General features: G+C 40.5%; 1 protein-coding gene across 4 annotated transcripts in view; it reads left to right on the top strand.

Moving 5' to 3' along the window:
• The window catches only part of PLCB1 (phospholipase C beta 1), a 788,982-nt gene that overhangs the window by 537,674 nt on the left and 226,575 nt on the right, over window positions 1-24,733 (top strand). For all 4 annotated transcript variants that reach the window (XM_051846235.2, XM_008256382.4, XM_051846234.2 and 1 more), the window contains exon 10: window positions 20,615-20,761. In XM_051846235.2, coding sequence (XP_051702195.1) covers window positions 20,615-20,761 — 147 coding nt within the window. The remainder of the gene's footprint in view (window positions 1-20,614; window positions 20,762-24,733) is intronic.

A 24,733-nucleotide genomic window follows, 5' to 3' on the forward strand; every position in this document is an offset into this window, starting at 1 on the left:
AGTGCAGTGAGAATAGCTGAGAGAAAAAAATGGAAAGGGGCTCTGCCTGTGGCTCATTCCTTCCAACCTATCAATGATAATAGTTGTTATCATTGGTGAAGCCCTAGCCAGGGGCTGCAAATCATGGCATTTTCCTAGAAGAGGCAGAAGATCCCAGAAGAGCCAGCTAAGTGAGCAGCAATGTCGTGATCAGGACATTGACCATGATCTTTGTCCCATTGCAGAGTCCTTCCAGCTACTCTAGACTTCCTCTAGCAGACATCCAGGAGGGTTTGTTGAAAAGAGAAATGTCACCTGTTTAGATGTTATTATGCAGTTGGCCTCTATAGCAATGGTTTCCAAACTTGTCCTTTAATTTTTGTTTTTCTTTTATCAAAGTTTTACAAAAACGACTGATATGTAGGGAAAACCTTTTGAAACGGTGTTTCAGTTTAATAGAGAAGAGCCTAAAATCTAAGTAGTGGTGGCTACCCTACCCTTGTAGTCCATCTTGCCCCATCCCATTCTCTGCAGGCACTTTTGCCAATACCTCAGGAGATTCGGGATGTTCAGTTTAAAAACCACTATTCTGAGGGACATATTGACTGGTGTAAAGATCTGTCTCACAATTAAATATTTTTATATAGATTACCTGCATAGAAATAGAGGAAATAAAAGAACTGAAATGAATAAACAAAATCAACTCAAATGAGACAGACTTATTTCCCAGAAGACAAAGATGCATGAAAACTAAATGATGTTGCTGATTCTTTTCATGCTTAATTAAGTTACAACCTAGAGAAAGCCGTTGAAAGCCACTCTAGTGTTTTATTGATCAAGATTCTATTTAAGTTCCACCTATTGACTTTCTAGCCTCAGTGGAAGGTCACTGAAGAGTGAATATATCTCCTCTTAACTCCGTGTTTCTTAGGTTCACACACTTCTCTGAAGTATTTGCGATGGGCTAAGTATGAAAAATAAAATGTTTTTCAAGGTAGCTGTTATGCATCCGTTGTTTATTGGTTGACTTGGCAACCTCCCTCACTTTTCTTTCCCTTGTTGCATTTCCTCCATTCCCTGGAGACAGGATCTGGGCCTGAGAGGCAAACACCCACCCCAAGAATCCTGGCTTTTTCTTGCTCCAGCCTTTCTGTCAGTGACCTCAGCGTCTGCTCAGCAGCACAGCACTAGCCAAAACGTCACAGCCACATCTAGTCATGGCTGAAGTGTCCTTTGTTCAGAAAATAACCAGACAGGAAAAATATAAATAGTAAAAGGCAAAGTCAAATGCCAGTCACAGGGGCTAGGGAAGTGAGCTTGGTCCATAAATCCATGCCACAGTCTGTTGCATTTTGAGAAAACCTGGTTCCCTCATCAACAACACCTTCCCACGATGTCTTGCCATTTTGTATTGAGCCATTTAGGAAAAAAACAAAAACAAAAACATGAAACTGCCTGTTTTCTTTTTCTTCCCCTGCATGTAACCTCCCAGCAGAACATGGCAGTGACAACTGGGACTACCACATCTTTCCCCTATCAACAGGGGTCCGGGGAGACTTTAGCTCATTCAAGAGGAACAGCGTGGCAGGTTGCACTGTGCTGAGAGGTAGAAAGGCCATGGAGCCACAGGCATTTGACCACCAACATCTACAATACTCATAGTCGAGATGTGTTAATATTCAACCCACACCAACTTGGAGGAAAAGAGGTCAAATGCAAAGGGAAAACAAATGATCACCAAGAAACCAGATTAAGTGAGGTGTGGGCTCTTTGCCCTGATATTTAAAAGTTGGAAAATGTGTCATGGCAGAGAGCACTGTCAGGAAGCTGAGGATGTCCTATTATTTTGTTATTGTGTTATGGAGATTCTGGGGGCACTATCTTAATTCTGAATCCCTGCAATCTCCAGGACTCCAGTTATGAGAGCTTAATTATACCCAGCTGAGCACTACTTAAGTGGCGCCGTAATTGAAAATGGCAGACAAAAGTCAACCTTTTCACCCAAACCTTTGCCTTACTTGCAAAAAGTGAGCCAAAATGCTTTTGGCAATGTTGCTCTAAGTCTTTGTCAGGTCTTCCCAGAATCTGACTCTGAGAGAAGATTTCAAGTACAAAGAATTTACATGAGAAGAGGTACCAGGAAGCACCTAAAAGGCAGTAGGTGGGAATGAGGAAGGGAAAGCAGCCAGTAGAGGTGGTGTCCTTAACCAGTTATCCCTGTGAGTACCTGCAGCTTGGTCCTGAGGCAAACACTACATTTGTACATAGAACACCCCCACATTTCCCAACCACAGTTATTATTAAAGATGCTCCCAGGAGGTATTTATTTTTAGCACTTCCAGCCCTTTGGACATAACATAAGCCATCAGGCAAAGACATGCAGATGGAAGACCTGCTGATCTCCTAGGATATCAGTATCTCCATTGTCTGCTACAACATCATTACCAGCAAAACAATACAAACCTCAACCAGTAGTATAAAAGCGATTTTTCTCTCCAGTTACATGGCTTGAACAAGAATATTCAGCATGTCAAAGGAAAAATCCTCCGTTGAATTCTTTTTTTAAATTCAAACACACACCTGATGCAGGTGCAAGTACATTTTATTCCAGCCTGTGGTATGCAACTAACTTAAGAACCACTAGGAAGTGGAACAAAATCAAAATGCAATTTTCACTGTCAAGAAGTTTGTAATTCTGAAAGAAGATATTAAAATCATTGGAATACAATATAGAATTGATATGCCTCCATTCATTCATCAAGCAGAGAGCTTTGGGTATCTTTTCATGTGCTAGTGAGGCTTGGAAGAAAAACAAGTTGTGTTTACTGAGATTCTGGGTAGTTTCAGTAATTGCTCCAATCTCTTTGCCTACTAATTATCTTATACTAACTTCAGTACAAATCTGTAGGTGCATATTATTGTCCTCATTTTACAGTGAGTCTTTGCATGGTCAAGTAACTGAAATTTGTTCAGCAGCAGCATTATGCTTTTTGAGAAGGAGTTAGTGAGAGGTGAATCTAAAAGGGTAGCATTTGTGACCTGCATGGAAGCCTTGTTGCTACCCTTGGCTCTTTAATCCATTTATTTACTTAACATATATTTTTCTGAGTCTCATTGCCAATGCCAGCCCTTGAGCTGGGCAATGAAATGGTGCCATTCTTCTCCTCACAAGGCTTTCCATGTAGTAGAACCTTCTCTGTAGTTCATAAAATGAGGAAGGATGTACTGAAATTTCTAAAATGAAAAGTGCGGGACTGTGTCGCTCCCCCTCTTTGTGGAGGAACGACACAGGACCCCGCGCTGTTCTTTTGTCTGCTCGGCCCTCCCCGGGTTTGCTGCTGGTTCTTCCCGGGTTGGCTACCGTCCCTTCCACCTCCGTGGAAGGGCGGTTCCCCCTGCCACTTTCCCCACTTCCGCGGGGGAGCGGCACACCGCCGGCCGGCCGGCTCTCTCGGGGGCTGCACAGGTGTTCCTTCAGATAGATGTTCCTGGTGCATGTTGTGTCTCTCCTCCTTTATAGTCCTCTTCCACCAATCCCAACTCTGCTACCCACACGCCGAGTACGCTGCTCTTCTCCAATCAGGAGCAGGTCCTGCTGCTTATTGGTTGAACTGGAGGCAGCTGTGTAGAAGCTGTTACCTCCTCTCCCAGCGCCATATTGTGGGAGAGCAGATGGATAGAATAAGTCTTAATTCCAGTAACAGTCTAGTCCGAGTTGCTCCCCACAGGACTGGACTGACGAGAGTCAGGTGCTGTTTAAGGAGCTAAGAGATAACATGTTCTAAATAGTTCATCAGAAAGCATTAATGAGCACCTATTCTAGGTCTGCCTTTATAATAAACACTTGAGATATAAACAAAGTGAAGGTCATGGTGCTGGCCTTTAGACAACCAATGTCCATTTTGAACAAGGGACATGACATTCCTGTTAATGATCTAGGACATTTTTTTCCTCATCTACATTATAGTCAGGGAACATTGTGACAAGTCTCCTCTCTTAGAGCATTGTGAAACTGCACTGAGAAAATAAAAAGGGACTTGTTTTTTGTCTAATGACAACTTCTAATTCTAAATGGTAAATAGGGCCAGGCATTGATGTAGCAAAGATGCCAACTGAAATGCCCACACCCCATATCGAATGCTCCACTTTCAATTCCAGCTTCCTATGAGCATCTTGAGAGTCAGCAGGCAAATGCCCACATACTTGGGTTCCTGCTACCCTTTGGAGAGAACCTGAGTTCTAGGCTCCTGGCTTCAGCCTGGCTCAGCTTGAGCTGTTGTAGGATTTTAGAGAGTTAATTGGCAGGTGGAAAAATCTCTTTCTCATGAACATTTGAAATAAGTAAATGTTAAGCTAATACATAATCTAGGCTCCAAATACAGCTCTAAGGTAGTCTTTAAGAAAGAAAGGTTCTGATCTGGATTCTGCCTTAACTCTGCAACAGTTGAAAGGGACTGTTTAATTTCTCCTGGATCAAAGTTTACCTATCATGTTAAATAATCAAACTTTTTTTAAAAAAAGATTTAGTTATTTATATGAAAAGCAGAGTTACAGAGAGCCAGAGGCAGAGAGAGAGAGAAATTTTCCATCCACTGGTTAACTCCCCAGATGGCCGCAATGGCCGGAGCTAGGGAGCCGGAACTTCTTCCAGGTCTCCCACATGTGCACAGGGGTCCAAGGATCTGGACCATCTTCTGCTGCTTTCCCAGGCATAGTAGCAGGGAGCTGAACCAGAATTGGAGCAGCCAGATCGAGAACCAGTGCCCATATGGGATGCCAGCACTGCAAGTGGAGGCTTTACCTGCTATGCTAAGCAGTGGCCCCAATAAAACTTTGTCATATTTACTAAAGAGAAGAGTGAGAAGAAAGTAAACTCAGAAATGTGAGACTGTTTTGAAAAAGGGAAAGTGCTAAACCGAAGTAGGTGTTATTAAGAACTTTCGCACAAAACCACATCAACAAGTACAACTTAATACCATACAGGGAAAGCTGCAGGAACAGAGAAAAGTGTGACAGCTGGGTGAGGGGGTGATCTGAGAAGGCTTCTAAACAGCTGCTAGAGGTTCAGTGGACGTTATCGCACCATAACTTGGACTTGTATTTGCACATAGTTATGGGAATAGAACAGCTTTTGCAATCAAAATGTAATAAGACTGCGTGACACTTTTCAACCTGAGATAAAATAATCGCAACAACATGCTCTGCTAGTCCCCTTTTCATTTCTATAACAAAATACCTGATGCTTGATAACTTTATAAAGAAAAGGAGTTTCTTTCAACTCATAGTTCTGGATGCCCAAGGTCAATGGGCTGCACCTGGTGATGTCACTCTTGTCAGGGAAGCACCTCATGGAAAGAGGGAGCACACACATATGTGTGTCTCATCTGGTCTCTCTTTCACTTCTTACACATCAATAATGAGGTCTCCATCCTGATGATCCTTCCTAATGAGGATCACCTCTCAAAGCCTCACCTCCAAACACTTTAGTCAGATAAGTCTCTACTCTGTTTATACCACACACTGGTGATTAAATGTCAACACATGAAAATATGGACAGACACTCAAATTATTTCCAAAACATCACACATGTATAAAACATAGTGCAGTGACTCCAGGGTTGGAAACCAAATGATAAACCAGCTAAGTCCACTGACTACACAAAAACACAGTGCTGTTGCCATAGATGATAGGAAAGTTTAAGCCCAAGCAGAGATACTTGAAAAGGGAACATGTAATAGATAGTTTCTGAAAGCAGGCAAATAGATTGGTGAGCTGTGAGATATTAATGCTATCTGCACTTACCCTCTTCGAGCTGGTCTAACAGAATTCACAAGAGTCACAGCACCAAGAATAAATATGAGCCAAGAAATAGCTTCTCAGGGTTGTGCTTAGAAGTGATTTAAGGAGGTGTTAAGCTATTGATCTGGTAGTGTTTCTCCACGGTGCTCTGATCTCATTAAAGAGTGAGGATTGAAAGATGATGAATGGATTCTCTACCATGGAGTCCCAGTGATATCTAAACATATGAGTGCCAGATACACATAATTGGCATTTGGCTCAATAGAATGTGGTTGGTGCCCATGCTAGCTGGCAAGCCTGGCAAGCACACTGTCCGGTTTTCCCATCTTGACTGTGTGGTGATTCCATGTGGATTTTTGGGCCATCTGTATTCCAAGGCAAAATTTCACTGTGTGACAGGGCTTTGAAAATGTTATTTGCATGTATTTGGCTGTCTTTATTTCTTAAGATAACCTGCATGGTTTGTTTTTTTTTTTTTTTTAGCAAAACCCACAAAACAAGGTCACATCTTCTGTTGGCATTTCTCTTGTCTTCTCATTGGCATAATGAGTCTCCTATGGTATTTTGTTTTTCTTCCTAAAAGCTTGATTCACTGGTTAGAGAAGAAAAATGCTAGTGGATATCTTTAAATGACTTGCAGAGATTAGAATGTAAATTAAGTCTGGAAAAGAATTTTGGAACTTAATAGACAAATTCAAATCAAACAGCTAATCCTCACGTTTCTGCCAGATGGGTCATTTGTCCGCCAGAGCCCAGCTTCTTTTTAACAGAAAGATTAAAGTCGCACGTTTTAGGGAGATAAGTAAGTCACCGGATAAACTCTTCCTTGGTCACATGCAGGGCTATTTTTAGGACTAATGGAGAATGGTGAGATTGAAGCCAACTGCCAAGGAGGCAAGACACACCCCTTTTCATTATCTCTGTCCGCCATCCAAGCTAGAACTGGAAGAATTATATGTGTAAACATCATCCATGGCACCCACCACGGTCTGTCTTCATTACTCCTGATGTAGTCTTCAGGTCCACTTTTCACACCAAATACCTCTATGCTCCCAGACAAGTTGCTTCCCTAAGCCTCAGATGACTCAATTGAAAATGAGAATTTAAAAGTACCTCTCTCTCATAGTATTTCTGTGCCTGGCATGTGGCCAGTACTCGGTAATGGTAACTCCTATTATTATCATTATCATCATTATGTAGCTTCTATTGTTAGACAATGCAGGAAATCTATAGCAGTGTTGCTTGGTGGTAAATTGCATGCAGCACACTCCCTGATTGTCAGGGCTTCAGTCACAATGAATTCACATATGAGTTGTATGACTTTGAGCAAGCTGTTTGACTCAGGTTTCCCTTCTATAAAATAGGCACAGGGGCTGGTGTTGAGCTGCAGCCATTAAGCCACCACTGGCATCCCATAGCTGTTTGCTGACTTGAGTCCCAGCAGCTCTGCTTCTGATTTACAGCCTGATAATGCACCTGAGAAAGCAGTAGATGGCCCAAGTACTTGGGTCCATGCCACCCATGTGGGAGACAAGGATATAATTACTGGTTCCTGGCTTTGACCTGGTCCAGACTTCCTGTTGTGTCCATTTGGAAAGTGAACCAATTGATGGAAGATCTCTTTCTCTGCCCCTCTCCCTCACTTTATTAAATGAACAAATGAATGAACGAATAGCTTTTTTTTAAAAAAATAGACATAAAAGTAGTACCTGGTATCATGAGGATGAAATGGAATAATATGGGGCGGGTGCTGTGGCACAGTGGGTTAAACCACTGCCTGCATTACCAGCATCCCATATGGCACCAGTTTAAGCACCAGCTGCTCCACTTCAGATCTAGCTCCCTGCTAGTGCACCTGGGAAAGCAATGGAAGATGGCCCAAATCTTTGGGTCCCACCACCCATTTGGGAGACACAAAAGAATTTCTGGCTCCTGACTTCAGCCTGTCCCAGCCCTGGTTGATGTGACCATTTGGGGATTGAACCAACAAACAGAAGATATCAGTTTCTCTCTCTCTCCCTCCCTTCTTCTTCCTTTCTTCATCTTGAACCAGAACCCAAATGGGATGCTAGCACTGTAGGCCAGAGCTTTAACCCACTATGCCACAGCGCCCACCCCAACCCTCTCTTCCTCTCTTCCTCTCTCTCTAACCCTGCCTTTCAAATGAAATAAATCTTTATAAATGGGTTAATATTTGCACATAAAAAGCAGCATGTAAAGGTCTGTTGAACAATACACTGGAAATAGATTCAATTCATGAAACTGTTATAAAAGGATTTTTCTCTTTTTCTTCCCTTCCTATTCTGCATGCACTTGTGCAATAGTATTTCCTTTTAAGTCAGATCCATTATTTTACAAAAAGGAGTACCACAAGTGTCAACATGGCCAGCCACATTTCCTTCTGTTGAACCTCTACAGCACTTTTTCTTCTGCAGTTCACTGCTGCTGCCTCACATCTGCTTTTAGGAGGAGCTCAGGAGCAATTCCATGTTATTTCTTTGATGCCATGATGGGGTCCTTTCCTAGGTGATCACTGCTGGTAAGAAGTGCATACCAAGCAGGAAAGAACCTGACTGGGGAACTGTCGCTCCCCGTCTTCGTGGAGGAACGACACAGGACCCTGCGCTGTTCTTTTGTCTGCTCGGCCCTCCCCGGGTTTGCTGCTGGTTCTTCCCGGGTTGGCTACCGACCCTTCCACCTCCGTGGAAGGGCGGTTCCCCCTGCCACTTTCCCCACTTCCGCGGGGGAGCGGCACACCGCCGGCCGGCTCTCTTGGGGGCTGCACAGGTGTTCTTTCAGATAGATGTTCCTGGTGCATGTTGTCTCTCTCCTCCTTTATAGTCCTCTTCCGCCAATCCCAACTCTGCTACCCACACGCCGAGTACGCTGCTCTCCTCCAATCAGGAGCAAGTCCTACAGTTTATTGGTTGAACTGGAGGCAGCTGCGTAGAAGTTGTTACTCCCTTCTCAGCGCCATATTGTGGGAGAGCAGATGCATAGAATAAGTCTTAATTCCAGTAACAGTCTAGTCCGAGTTGCTCCCCACAGGGAACTTTCCAGGCACCTTAGTAATGTGATGCAAAACTTATTTAGAGATCAGCTTTCAGTGGTGCCCTGTTGTGTACTTTTTCCCTCCCCTGGGTCAAGGAGTACATGGAAAGTATAATGAGAGAGGATAGTGCTAAGGACTTAACCACTGACTCAGAAATTGCATTTAAAGGTGTTATTGAAAGTCATGTTCATAAGCTCTGGGTAGAAGGTGAGGACCTATGGATTTATTTTCAATAAAGCATTTATTGTTAGTTTAATAGGGCACTGGACCAGAGCTAAGCAAAGGAAGTTAAGAGGAACAGGGCATTGACAGAGCAGTAGCTTGCCATGTGCAGTGTAATGAAGCATAGACAACTCATATCATTTAAGGATTGATTAGCTCTATGCTGAATTATTCCAGTCCCCTTTTCTGGTCTGGCTTTGGTCATCAAATTTTTCCAGAGCTTCTCCTAGATGTGAGGACAAAGAAGCCTTAGTTTAGGAATGCCCTCAGATCCAAGCAGGAAAGTACCCTTTAGTCCTTCCTCCTCTAGGAAAAGGTGGAGTGCTCTGTTACTGCCTGATTTAGAGAGGAGTAAGAAGGACTTTGAAAGGACAAGGAAGAAAGTGTCCAATTGAACACACAATTTATTACAAGGACAGAATTTAGTTAGAAAAGCCTCCTTAATTTTTTTTTTAGATATAATGGGATGATTTCTGCAGCAGTGGTTTGCAACAAATTGCAACTTCACATGAGAAGCATAGGAAACAGAATCCCAAACCTGGACAAAGTTTTCTACTGACTGAATTCACAGGACACATCCCAAAACTGCCACTTGGGGAGTTGTACAAGTCACCAGCACTCCATACATCTGAAGTCTGTTTGACTTAGCATCACTCATGTAGAAACTTGGGGAATTGGCAGCACATTCCTTACACAGTCATTTATACTTGCTCCTTACAAGCAGCCTCAGTGAAGTTGGCAAGAGAAGCCAACTGGCCCAACCAATGTCCTGCCTGATAAGCACCTGAGAGCTCAGTTTGTCTTGTGAATCTGATTAGACTCCACCTGGGATACAGCAAGGGAAACCTGGCTGTTACAGTATCCAGACAGTGTCATCTACAGTGAGATATCAGTCACCACATCTTTCCATTCGAGAGATAACAAGTAGAAGAGAGGCCATTCTACAGTAAACTCCTAATGAGCTGAAGCAGTTTCCCCATTTGATTCAATTTTACCTGAAAAAGTCTAGCATCAAAGATAAAGTACATCTGACGATTTATGCTTAACAAAAATATCTTCTTTATAGTATAGTATAAAAATCATTGAACTCCATGATAAATATGGTGGACTGAGCAAATCTGACTGAACTCCCTAGGAACCACACTAAAACTACATTAAAAGATATATTTTGAAATCATAATCTACAAGGTTGAGGATAATAAGATAAGAGGTAGCAATCACATACTTTAAGCAGCTGGCTGTATATTTACAGCTGTAAAAAAATGAGAAACTGATCAAAGACAAGCCATGTAAAAAGCTTGGAACCAACCTAAGTTATCACATAAAAACCTTAAAATTTTCAGGAATTGATGAAGTCACATTCCTCTGGAAGTAGAATTGGAGGTAAGGCAAAAAATAGTGAGATTTATAGTTGTTCGAGGACAACTAACCACAGTGTAAGAAATAGCCACGAGCTCGACCTGAGAAAGATGAGGGGTTTGTTCTCTGGAGACAGAATAATAGAGGGACTAAGGATGATACAAGACACAGGTGAAGGCAGGGCTACCATTTTGATATCAAGGATATAAAGTGGTCACAAGCATGACACATACTCATACTCCAGCTATCTACCACCATTTGTCTCCAGAAAGCTTACATCCAGGAGACCTTTCTTTTCTCTCCTGGAAGAGATTAAAACTTCTCTTGGGTCTCTGATCAGTTCAAGCAGGAAGACATAAATATATCAACACTAAAGTTTATTCCAAAAGACATAGAAATCCCTCTACAGTGATATCAATCCTCATATCTTTCATAGCCACCAATGCATGCAAAATTCAATCAGCTTTCAGTCTGCCAATTTGAAAAATGAACAGATAGTTAAAGGTTAATAAACATATGAGGAAAATTCCTTCTAAAAAAGAAGATATAGGAAAAGGGTAACTTTGTAGAAAACATAAACTAGATACTGAGAATTCTTTAAAGATATTACTGTCTTTGAAAAACAAATAACCATATTACATCCATGAAAACAGAATGCAATTTTTAAGGAAGTGAGAATGTAAACTAGCTCTCAGATTTTACAAAGGGTAGCAAACACCAAAAGAAGACCTAGAAATGAAACTTAGAAAATCTCTCAGAAAACAGAGAATGAAGTGAAAATTTGGAGAGAAAAAGCACAAAATATTTAAATCTAGCTAAATAATATTCCAAAAAGAGAGAAGAGAGGAAACTATACTAGAATTAATTCATAAAAATTTTTCCAAACTAATGGACAAAAGCTTTCAAACCAAAAGATTCCAACATATGCCCAACACAGAGGATAAAGATAAACCCACACCAAAGAACACTGTTGTGAAATTTCCAGGAACTAGAATCAAAGATGCTAGAAACTTCCAGAGAGATAAAACATAAAAGATTAAAAGAGACCACATACCTGTTTTTAGGGTGGTAAATCTTTAAATTTTCAAACCTCTCAAAAGGCACACTATGAATAGGGACTGAAGCAAATTGTCCCACAAAAATATAAAAGAACAAAGGTTTCCTATCTAGAATTGTACCTAGCACAATTAGCAATGAAGTGCACAAGTATAAGCCTTTTTTTCCGACATGCAGCACTCAAGAAATTTCACATGTATGAACCACTTCTCCAGAAACTACTGACAAATATGTGAAAAGATAGCCATGAAAGAGCAAGGCACAAAATAAAAGAAATATAGCATAGAATAGAAGTGAATGAAATGGAAATTGCTCAACCTAGATTGGAGCAGGTCAGAAGTCTTCAGGAAGATCTTCAAGAGAATGTCACAGGGGAAAAAAAAGACTCAACATATTACAAAGAGGTTTAGCTATTAGTAGATAATTTGGAGTTGGAGATATGTACGAAGAAATAAATGAGATGGCAAAACAATATAATTATTAACTACAGATAAAACAAAAAGTTGTGCACAAAAAAGTATTTTTTAGGTTAACATATGACTCAACTCTAAGTAGAATACATAGTCTTGATAATTTAAAGACTGAATGCAAATCTAACCAAATTATAATTATCTCAGAAGGATGGGAATGTGTGTGTGAGCTATGGAGACAGAGACAAGAAAGAGCAATATCCTCGTCTTCCATGATGGAAAGTCCCAAAGTACCAATGCAAATGTAACACTTTGAGATATAAAAGTAGATACCAAATACATAGGCTAAAAGATTCTGAAGTGTTTCTAATCAGGACAAAATGAGGAAACTCTTTATACCAATTCTCTTTGTGAAAGTAGTTCTAGGGAGCAGATGTAGAAATAGTTCTAAATTTAGGCAACAACCCTTAGCCTCTGAACTGTGCTGCTTGACCCACAATCATCCCCTACAGTGACATCAGTACATCAAGTGCAAATCACACAAGTGACTTCTTAGCTCTAACTTGTTGACTCCATTAGATGACGACAATCAATCAGCCCCTCCCTATTCTTCCAAGTTCAGTGCATCAGGAATCAAATTTAGCTGATTTTACTCCATCTCTTGTCAGACCTGGGCAACAGAATACTGAAAGAGAGACAAGCAGAACTAGACCAAAATGAATTGATCCTCTCAGAAGATTCTTGAAGTTTAGATCCCCAAGAAGCGAGAAGGTTCAGAAGTAGCCAACATGAGTTGTATTTTTCCTCTAACTAGGCCTGATTTCCAACTCCAACTTTTTAGTTTAGGACAGTGAATGAATAGAAGTCAGAACCAATCATAAAAAGAAATCAAGTAGGAATTTTGCATACTGTGTGCTTAAGTTCTTGAAGGACAAGACTGATGGATACATTCATGGTTGCTATCAAGACCCTTGCCGGATAAAGGTAGACCCTCCATAATGTTTGTTCATCAATAATGACTTGCAACGAATTCCCAAGCTCCAGGGTGAATTCAAAACATCTTGTTCTTCCTGAAAAGACTTGAACTGAAGACATTTTCCCCACATGCCTGGAACAGGAAGTTCTGTTGGAAATGGTTTCCTTGAAGCCAATAGATAAAGTTATCAGAACACATGAAGTTGGAACAACCATTTCATAAAACTCTTCTAGAAAATTCATCAGGTCGGCCGGCACCATGGCTCACTAGGCTAATCCTCCAACTGTGGCTCCAGCACCCCGGGTTCTAGTCCTGGTCGGGGTGCCGGATTCTGTCCCGATTGCTCCTCTTCCAGTCCAGCTCTCTGCTGTGGCCCAGGAAGGCAGTGGAGGATGGCCCAGGTGCTTGGGCCCTGCACCCACATTGGAGACCAGGAGAAGCGCCTGGCTCCTGGCTTTGAATCCGTGCAGCGCCAGCCGTAGCGACCATTTCGGGGGTGAACCAATGGAAGGAAGACCTTTCTCTCTGTCTCTTTCTCACTGTCTATAACTCTGTCTCTCTCTCTCTCTCTCTCTCACTCTCTCACTGTCTAAATCTGCCTTGAAAAAAAATAAAATAAAAAGAAAGAAAATCCATCAAGTCTGTTCTCCAAACTCTTTCTGGACAAAAATTCCCCTTGTTTCCTGGTTGTCCTCAAGGTCAGGGGGATGGCCCCAGGTTTACAGATGGCATCAGAGTAGTCCATTTCTAGTAAATACTCAAGGACATTTTGCACGCGCTTGTATGCATGTGTGACATCCAGCAAAGTATCACTGCATACACTGTAAGATCTTGAAGGGTATTTTCAATGATCTCTGGAAAGCATAATTTTGAATTTATGTCTTCCTGACATCTTCAGGAGCCCATCTGCAGAGCCTCAGCCATCATCTGCCCCAGGGAAAGGAGAGAGCCAGAACAACCAAGCAGTACGGTGAATGGATATGGCATTTGTGCAAAGCCGCATGACATTTGAGAGTTTCTTTCCAGCAAAGATAGTGCTGAAGAATGACAAAACATAGAAGTAGCCACTGGGGACCATCAGTTTGTCAGGAAAGTTTTCTCTTGTGTCTCTTTGAAGATGATTCCTTCCCACTAAGGTTATATCTTTTCCTCTTCTGCAACACAGTTTCCTTTTCCATTGACTATCAGATCTTCTTTAGAATGGCATCTAAGAACAATGCTTTTCCCATTTCTTGAAGGGTTTATATTTTTCCTACTTTGGATCTAAATACTTCAGCCTACATGTATACTAAAGATTATTTGGGCCGGCACTGCGGCTCAATAGGCTAATCCTCCACCTGCAGTGCCAGCACACCAGGTTCTAGTCCCAGTCGGGGCGCCGGATTCTGTCTCTGTTGCCCCTCTTCCAGGCCAGCTCTCTGCTGTGGCCTGGGAGTGCAGTGGAGGATGGCCCAGGTGCTTGGGCCCTGCACCCCATGGGAGACCAGGAAAAGCACCTGGCTCCTGCCATCGGATCAGCGAGGTGCGCTGGCTGCAGCGTGCCGGCCATGGCGGCCATTGGAGGGTGAACCAACGGCAAAAGGAAGACCTTTCTCTCTGTCTCTCTCTCACTGTCCACTCTGCCTGTCAAAAAAAAAAAAATGATTTGTAGATGATAGTATATGATTGACATGTCCAATAAGAAGCTTATCTATCTTTTATTAAGAAAACAGGTAAGCTGGCACCACGGCTCACTAGGCTAATCCTCCGCCTGCAGCGCCGGTACTCCAGGTTCTAGTCCCAGTTGGGGCACTGGTTCTCTCCCGGTTGCCCCTCTTCCAGTCCAGCTCTCTGCTGTGGTTTGGGAAGGCAGTGTAGGATGGCTCAGGTGCTTGGGCCCTACACCCACATGGGAGACCAGGAGAAGCACCTGGCTCCTGGCTTTGAATCCGTGCAGCACGCCAGCCGTACTGACCATTTGGGTGGTGAACCAATGGAAGGAAGACCTTTCTCTCTGTCTCTCTCTCTCTCTCACTGTCTAACTCTGCCTGTCAAAAAAAAAGGAAAGAAAGAAAGAAAGAAAACAGATAACAGACTTGAATTTTATCCTTGTGGACTGACCTTACACTTCTGAAGTTAATTTCTCCTCCTGTTGGTTTTACTCCAGAAAATGGTAGCATTGCTTCTTATTATGCTTTGATGCTTCATAATCTCATTCTTTTTTTTTTTTTTTTTTTTGACAGGCAGAGTGGACAGTGAGAGAGAGACAGAGAGAAAGGTCTTCCTTTTGCTGTTGGTTCACCCTCCAATGGCCGCCACGGCCGGTGCACTGCGGCTGGCGCACTGCGCTGATCCGAAGGCAGGAGCTAGGTGCTTCTCCTGGTCTCCCATGGGGTGTAGGGCCCAAGCACTTAGGCCATCCTCCACTGCCTTCCTGGGCCACAGCAGAGAGCTGGCCTGGAAGGGGGGCAACCGGGACAGAATCTAGCACCCCGACCAGGACTAGAACCCGGTGTGCCGACGCCGCAAGGTGGAGGATTAGCCTAGTGAGCCGCGGCACCGGCCATAATCTCATTCTAATATGATTATGTTTAATAATTATTCTAAATGATTGTGTTTTAATTAAGCTTATAATTATCTCTAACATATTAGCTTGCCTGAATTCATAGATTTTTAGAACTAGAGGAGAATTAAGTGTCCATGTAGTTTACTTGTCCTGTGGCTAAAGAATTTGTCCTTAACCAGTTGTTGCTGGCAAGAGTAGAAGTTGAATTTCTTGTGCTGTTACTAATTTTTTTAAGAAAAGCAATATGTTTTTCCTACCTCAGTTTTCCATCCTTCTGTGTCCCTCAGTTTTCCATCCTGTGTTTCTCAGTGGTTCAAAACATATTTATTATAAACAATTTTTTGAATAGTGCAAGGTTAATTTAAAAAACTTGGATATTCAAGTTGACAGCAATAGCAATATTCCAGATGTAAGATACAAGGAAGGGAGAAAAATCCTCTGAAAATCTGTTCTCTATCTCTAAGAATGTACTAGTCAAAACTGGTTTTTGAGACTAATTCATTATGTCAAAACATATGCATTTTTGAAAATGAACTCCTGATCCCTTAGCTGATACCTAGATTGCAAACTAGTCTCTAAAAATTCCTTCATGGAGGATTCCTTAATCATTTCATATAATTATAAATAATCCTCACACTGATGAACCTAACTCTCGTTTTTCCGATTATTTTAATCTGTGCCAAAATTAATGTTAGAATTTTTACTTTCTATGAAATACCAAAGGTAGAGAAGATAAATCAAAATATTATGGTTTAATTGATGTGTAGAATATTAACTGGCTTTGTATTTAATCTGGCAATACTTATCAAAAAGAATACATATATGCATATTATATCAGTGTCTTATAGCCTCCAAATGGCTTTATCATCTTCCTGGTTTCATAATTAGTGAAATAAACTTTGACACAGTCTTTGGCATGTTGCAAATTATGTCTTGGTCTGAATTTTAACATTTTCATTGGAGGGTGACAAATATGTGGCTTGTATGCCTTCACATTTCTGATCTGCACCATAAAAATTAATCACAAACATAGTTTGAATCTCTCTCTATTCAAGTGCCCAAAAGTCACTAACAATAAATTGGAATTTGTTCCAAAGTTAAAATTCATTTGTCCTCTTTGACCTATTGACATGTTTTAGCTTAATTGCTTTTCAAACTTATCAGACAAAAGTATATTTATTCCTGCAAGATAACAGTTATAAACCTGTAGCCTTAGGATCCAGTCCAGCATCAGAAAGATGCATGTTAGGTCACAAAACATTTTATTGTTGTACTGTAGTTTACGTGCCTTCAGAAGAAACGTACACTTGTCCAACTTACCAGTAAACTGGCAACTAAACCTGTAACTACCCTGCCCCCTGATATGCACATTCATCTAGCTGTTATATTACTGCTTTTTTGATGGCCTCTGAAGATATGTGCATTTATTTCCTATCTCCTGAGGAAGCTGTAATTAGAGATTGAGTTGTATGAAATTGTCATTTCGTAGGTTGAAATGCCCAACATTAACAATCTCATATGATTTGATGTAATCGAAAAGCAGGAATCAAACAAAATTGTGCTTCTGTTGGTGATCTCCCAGTTTCAAGCAATCCATTCTCTTTTTAAAATCACTATAATCACCGGTGCCACGGCTCACTAGGCTAATCCTCCACCTTGTGGCGCCGGTACACTGGGTTCTAGTCCCGGTTGGGGCGCCGGATTCTGTCCCGGTTGCCCCTCTTCCAGGCCAGCTCTCTGCTATGGCCAGGGAGTGCAGTGGAGGATGGCCCAAGTGCTTGGGCCCTGCACCCCATGGGTGACCAGGAGAAGCACCTAGCTCCTGCTTTCGGATCAGCACAGTGCACCGGCCGCAGCGCACCCACCACGGTGGCCATTGGAGGGTGAACCAACGGCGAAGGAAGACCTTTCGCTCTGTCTCTCTCTCTCACTATCCACTCTGCCTGTCAAAAAAGTCACTATAATCATCCAAAAGAATTGGTGATCTAACACTTCCTTTACACAAAGCATCACAGTAAACTCCGGGGGTGACAACAGATGCAAGTGCACACCTTATTTTGAAGGTGCTCTTGCCTGGTTTTCAAGGTGAGTGATGGGCTATAAGATTATGAGCCATTTGCAGATAGAGACTGTGTTTCACTATGCTTTATTTTTCTGTGTATTTCACATGTGGCAGGTAGTTAATAAATCATTGCTAAAAGAGTGAAAGGTGGGGAGAGAGACAAAAAGAAGGAAAACAGGAAAGGTGAGAGGAATACAGAACTTAGTTTAAGAAGTACCTGAAAACTGAATTTGTCACAGAAAAAAGGAGAGCTACAAAGAAATTCAGTTTTTTAAAACATTTGCTTCTAAATGAGTTTTATACTCCAAAATATTTTTAAAGCCATTTATTGAAATTGCTTTGACCCTAAGTTGACTTTGGTTCATTACCAAATATTGAAGTGAGTACAAAGAGATATGTGCATTCTACATCAGTGCATTTCCAAGATTTATTTGTTTGAGAGGCAGAGAGAGAGAGAGAGATAGGTCTTCCATCCATTAGTTCTCTCCCCAGATGGCTGCAACAGCTGAACTAGGCCAAAGCCAGAACCAGGAGCTGCTTCTGGGTCTCCCACATGGGTGCAGGGCCAAGGACTTGGGCCAACTGCTGCTTTTCCCAGAACATAGCAGAGAGCTGGATTAGAAGTGGAGCAGTGGGGACTCAAACCAGTGCCCATATGGGATGCCGGCACTGCACATGGTGGCTTTATGCACTACAGCAGGGTGCCAGCCCTGATCAATACATTTTAAACAGGAGGCTTCAAGAGCAGTAACTAGTAATCTCATCAATAGCAACATGACCAGGAAGGTTTCTCTTAGATGAGTTACTTGAAGCCATGAATAATGGTATCTATTAAAAATTGTTCACCACAAATATGAAAATATAAGGAGCGTTATACTTCTCACTTCTTATTTTAAAAAATTATTTCAGAGGCAGAGAGAGTCTTCCATCTGCTGGTTCACTCCCCAAATGTCTACAATAGCCAGAGCTGGGGCTGTTCAAAGCCAGGAGCCAAGAGCTTCTTCTAGATTTCCACCTGGTTGCATAGGTCCAAGCACTTGGACTATCAGCTGTATTCCCAGGCACAACATCAGGGAGCTAGATTGGAAATGGAGTAGCCAGGACTCAAACCAGCGTCCATACAGAATGCTGGCATCACAGGCGGAAGTTTTACCTACTGCTACGCCCCAATGCCAGCCCCTATATTTCTCATTCTATTACAAGACACCTTCTTAGCTCTTTCTTTTCCTTTTATCATTATTGAAATTATAAAGGTGAATGGTAGGGGTAATTTTTAAGTGTTTTTGGGGCAAATAATTATTTTTATTTAAGACTTCATTTGGGAAGTTTTTTTCTTTATAAAAGAGCCACTATCAAAAGAACCAAAAACTAAATTTATTTATGTCTTTATTCATTCCTAGACAATATTAAAAGAGATTTCACTTTAGGGTTCCCAGAATTTGGGAAAAGTATTAATTAGTCACCTTGAGAAATTTGTTGGTTATGTAAAACTTTTTGCTGTGGCAAAGAGTCAGGCCTAGCCTTTCCATTTGCATATGTTACATCCTTTCCTTATCATTCAGGAAAAAAAAAATGGTGCTCCAATCAATCAAAATGAATAGTTGTTTTTAGCTATAAATTTGATAGTTGGGATGCTGAGTAGGAAAATACAAACTTTTACATATTATTTGTGAGACAATTGCTAGAACTTTAACAGAAAGGGAATTTGTTATGCATATTAAAAACCTTAAAAATACACATACTTTTTGAATCAGAGATTCCAATTCAGGAATTTATCCTAAAATAATTAAGGACATTTACACAAATTTAACTATGAGAGCATTTAATGCAATGTTAGAGGCACTACTGAAAAAAATAGAAACAATTTTAATAAGTAACAATAGTAGCATATTACTTAGTTATGTTATACTTTTATATCCTATACCATATAAAATATAAAATTATATTCTTTGTTAGAGTTAGTATCTTTATGGAATTTTCATATTAAAATGGTCATAACAGATTGTTCAATTAAAATGAGCAAAGATTACTCAAATATATGTATGTGTGATTGAATTTTCATAGTAGAATCATACAACCACATTTTTTTCTCTGAAAGAATGCTAAGATTTTGACAGTATTACCTCTGAAGGAAGAGCAAGTGATATTTAGGGAAAAAAAGGTTTCTAATTCTTTTCAGATTTTTTTATTTTTAAATAAAAATATACTAGTTTATATTAAAACAAACTATTTCAAGAAGAAAAATAACAAGTGCTACCCTCCAGCATTTACTGGCAATGTCTTCACTATCCACGGACATGCTGTTGTTTTGAGGCTTTGATTGCTAGAGTTAAAGAAACAAACTGTGGGTTGAACCAAAATACTTAAACACAACTCTATATCTATAGCAATTACTGTAATAAAGACAAAGAATTGTCTCAACACATGTGGCAAAATATCAAATTGTACATCATAACTATAATTTTTAACAACTACACCTCAAACATAAAACAAGATTTATCTCAACAAGTAGCATTAATCACCTCAGAAAGGTTGTAACAATAGAAAAATTTCTAAATAGAATCTAAAAGTCAAAGTGGTAGTCATAGTCTTTCCATTTGAAGTAAGATCATTCTAAATATGAAGTCCAAAGAACTTTTTTAGGAACATTCAATTTTTTATTCCAATAAGTCTCAAATTTGGTCATCTGTATTTTCTGTTTCAGGAAAAAGATAATTACTTGAAAACACTTCCACTACTTTAAATTGTAAAGCTACTTAGACATAACTGGTTTGATTATGAAAGTAAGATATATTCATAATAAAAAATTGTCCCAAATTCTATCACCCAGTGACTAACACTGATATTTTGGTGCCTGTCCACAAATGTTGATCCAATTTTTAAATTTGAAAACTAAAGATGGGTGTTTAGCTATTTCAGTCCTGTGAAAAGTCAGTGGAGATCAGATAGCTACATTTTTTTCTGTTATTTTTTTCTGTTTGTGGCATTGCCTACATTAAGATGCAATTGTTTGTGCCTTCTACCTTGGACTTAAAAGAGTTTTCTGGCAAAAATAAATAATAAATAAGTAAGTAAGTAAGTATGTACAATCAACCGGATACCAGCAGCCCAGTAAACGAATGCATTCACATCGCCTCAACTCTGTTTCCTCCAGGGCAAATATCAGTAGACGGATTTATGCGCTACCTGAGTGGAGAAGAAAATGGAGTTGTTTCACCTGAGAAACTGGATTTGAATGAAGACATGTCTCAACCCCTTTCTCACTATTTCATTAATTCCTCGCACAACACCTACCTCACAGGTATGAATTTCTAATTCTTTGAGAGTTTCCTTATCTGATCTTACCAAATATCACCCTTGTTGACAAGCAAAGGTTTGTTTTTTTCTGAGAATTCTGGGATCCCACCAACACCAGTCTCCACTTAAAAACAGACCAACCACATATGTGTGAAGCAGTATCATCATTTTCCCATGAACAAGTTTTCTAAAGTGTGTCTATAGCTGATGTCTTCAGACTGGTGGGATTTTTTTGAAGCTAAACTGATTGTTCAGTGAACTTCAAGCCTTTTATAACTACCTGGTCCCCTGGACTGTGTTCTAAAGGAGGGCTCCATGGCCCTTAATAACTTCTGTAAAAAGTGAATTCCTTTTTGCTCAAAGTGGAACAGCCCTTTAGACAAAAACAAATTGACCTATGAATGACACTTACATTTCTGAGTAAATATAATAATTAAGAAGGAAAAAAAGAACAATGAATTTCCTAACTAGATCCTAAATTGAACATTTCCATGATTTTTTTAAACTTTTATTTAATAAATATAAATTTCCAAAGTACAGCTTATGGATTACAATGGCTCCCCCCCCCAACTTCCCTCCCACCCGCAACCCTCCCCTTTCCCTCTCCCTCCCCCCTTCCATTCACATCAAGATTCATTTTCAATTCTCTTTATATACAGAAGATCAGTTTAGCATATATTAAGAAAATATTTCAACAGTTTGCACCCACATAGAAACACAAAGTGAAAAATACTGTTTGAGTACTAGTTATAGCATTAAATCACAATGTACAGCACATTAAGGACAGAGGTCCTACATGAGGAGTAAGTGCACAGTGACTCCTGTTGTTGACTTAACAAATTGACACTCTTGTTTATGGCATCAGTAATCACCCTAGGTCTTGTCATGAGTTGCCAAGGCTATGGAAGCCTTTTGAGTTCACCGACCCTGATCATATTGAGACAAGGTCGTAGTCAGAGTGGAAGTTCTCTCCTCCCTTCAGAGAAAGGTACCTCCTTCTTTGATGACCTGTTCTTTCCACTGGGATCTCACTCGTGGAGGTCTGTCATGTAGGTGTTTTGTGTTGTGTTTTTTTTTTTTTTTTTTTTTTTTTTCCAGAGTGTCTTGGCTTTTCATGTCTGAAATACTCTTATGGGCTTTTCAGCCAGATCCGCGTGCCTTAAGGGCTGATTCTGAGGCCAGAGTGCTGTTTAGGACATCTGCCATTCTATGGGTCTGCTGTGTATCTCGCTTCCCATGTTGGATCGTTCCCTCCCTTTTTTATTCTATCAGCTAGTATTTGCAGACACTAGTCTTGTTTTCCATGATTTTTAATGTAAAACTACTGAAATATATGAATGTATATATTACCTCACCATAGTCATAGTTGAGAAACTTATAATAAATACATATTTTTATTATCAAAATATTTCATTCAGAACATTTTCTGTATGGCAGATCTTTATTTTTTTTAAGAATAATTTTATTTATTTGAAAGTCATAGTTACACAGAGAGAAGGAGAGGCAGAGAGAGAGAGGTCTTGCATTCTGCTGATTCACTCCCCGAATGACCACAATGGCCAGAGCTGAGCTGATCTAAAGCCAGGAGCCAGGAGCTTCCTCCAGGTCTCCCACTTGGGTGCAGGGATCCAAGGAGTTGGGCCATCTTCTACTGCTTTCCCAGGCTATAGCAGAGAGCTGGATCGGAAGAGGAGCAGCCAGGACTAGAACCAGCACCCATATGGGATGCCAGCGCTGCAGGCTGTGGCCACAGCACTGGCCCCAGATCTTTATTTTTTTAAGATGTACTTATTGATTTGAAAGAGTGACAGAGAAAGAGATCTTCCATCTTCTGATGCTCACGCAGCCTGGGCTAGGCCAGGCCTAAGCCAGGAGGCAGGAACTCCATCCAGGTCTCCCACATGGGTGGCAGGAACCCACACACATGGGCCATCACTCATTGCCTTCCCAGACACATTAAGATGAAATTGAATCAGAAACAGTTTCGGACAGGAATCCAGGACTCCAAAATGGAATGCAGACATCCCAAACAACAGCTTCACTCACTGTGCCATAACATCTATGCCTATATGGCAGATTTTTTATCATAGGTGTCAAAAAGTCTTTGTAGGGATGTTGCTGCTGTATATCACTCTCCTGTTCACAAAGTCTATCATACAAACATCTAAGGCCGCCAGACCTGATACATCACAAGTCTGGGATCCTATGTGGTATCTGTGTGTTGAAGATGTTCTCCACACCTTGAGGGTAGTTTTTGATAAACTTGTAGCTCATTATCCAAGGCTGTGTGTCATGTAACCAACAGTGGGATGCACATAAAGACAAGGGAGATATACAGGCTGTTGATAGCCATGGAGGTCCAACCACGTGAAAAAAAGAATTTCTTCCTCTAGAATTCCTTAAAGAAATCAATTCTCTCCAAATTCAAATGTGCAATGTGTTGATCCTGAGCCCAGCGTTAGCCTGGAATCCTTCATTAGGTGAACAAAGCTTAGAATAGCAGTCAATCTTGGATGAAGATAGCTACATAGCTTCTGGAGAACTAGAATGAGCTACCCTAGATGATTCCATGTAATTCAAGACTACCTAGTTGGAGCCATATAGTCTGAGTCCTACAGTCATTTGAACTGCAATTTCATGTTCTTCACAGAAATTTCAAGGCTTTCAAGCCATCTTGTCGCCTTTTCATTTCAACCGACCTTGTGTGCTAACAAAAATTCATGTCACAAAGCTACGTTTATTTGTTGTCATCCTAAACCACATTCTACTCATTTACTGTTATATAATGAAACATTCCAAGACTCAATTTCATAAAACCACCACTGTTTTATTTATATATTATTTTATTTATATAATCTTTATATATTAATTATAATATATATTTATATATTATGTTCATTTTATTTATATAATATTTATATATATTATATATGTACATATATATATACACACACATATATAAATTTTATTATTTGAAATACTGAGACAAATCTTCCATATGCTGGTACACGCCCCAAATGCCTGCCCACCCAGGGCTAGGCAAGCAGGAAACTAGGACCCAGGAATTCAATCTGGGTCTCCCATGTGGGTGGCAAGGACCCAAGTATTTGAGCCATCACCTGTCACTTCCCAAGTGTGCATTAGCAGGAATCTGGAATCGTAGCAGAGCCAGGTCTTGAAACAAGGTACTCCAATATGAGATGCAGCACCGTAACTGCTACACCGGGTGCCTGCCCCACAATTTTATCTTGTCACAGTATGTAGATAAAGATTTCAGACCACAAATTGGGGGTATTGCTTGCCTCTGTTCCTTGGTGTCTTAGGCTTTAGTTAGGAATAGAATGGGGGAATGGGGTGGATACTGGGAATCATCTGGAGGATTCAACAGTAAGTCTGGCATCTAGGCTGAATGACCCAACAGCTGGATTCAGGTTGAAGGATGGGCCTGGTTGCCTACAGGAGACCTTACCATGTAACAAAGGCTTCTTTACAGCATGGCAATCCAAGGATAGGTGGATTTCATTTTAAGTGATAACTCAGGGCTAGCTATAAGAGTTAAGTGCCCCAGAGAACAAAGAGGAAGCTTAATTGCCTCTTGGCAATTAACTTACAAAGCTCTATAGTGTCACTTCTTGCTTTGTAGAAGGGTCAGAAGTATATTTCAGAGTCAGAGGGGATGTAAGACCACAACTTTCTATGGGAGAGTGTCAAGGAATTTTCATTCCTGTTTTAAAACCAGTACAAGTTCTATAAGTTTAAGACAAGATTATCAATTTAGGCCACTTGGATTCTATTCCTCAGGTTGCCTATGGAAATTTTTCAGCTCCTCATCAAGTACATAAGCCTTTATATAGGAACTTTTTTTTTTTTTCCTTCTTAGGGTTTTTTAATTTTATTTAATACCATTGACCTATTTAGCAGACTACAAAAGCCTGTGGACTCATCTCAAAATGTTAAATGTATAAAATAAAGTATC

This window comes from Oryctolagus cuniculus, chromosome 11 (assembly GCF_964237555.1).
Source record: "Oryctolagus cuniculus chromosome 11, mOryCun1.1, whole genome shotgun sequence".
Classification (NCBI taxonomy): Eukaryota; Metazoa; Chordata; class Mammalia; order Lagomorpha; family Leporidae; genus Oryctolagus; species Oryctolagus cuniculus.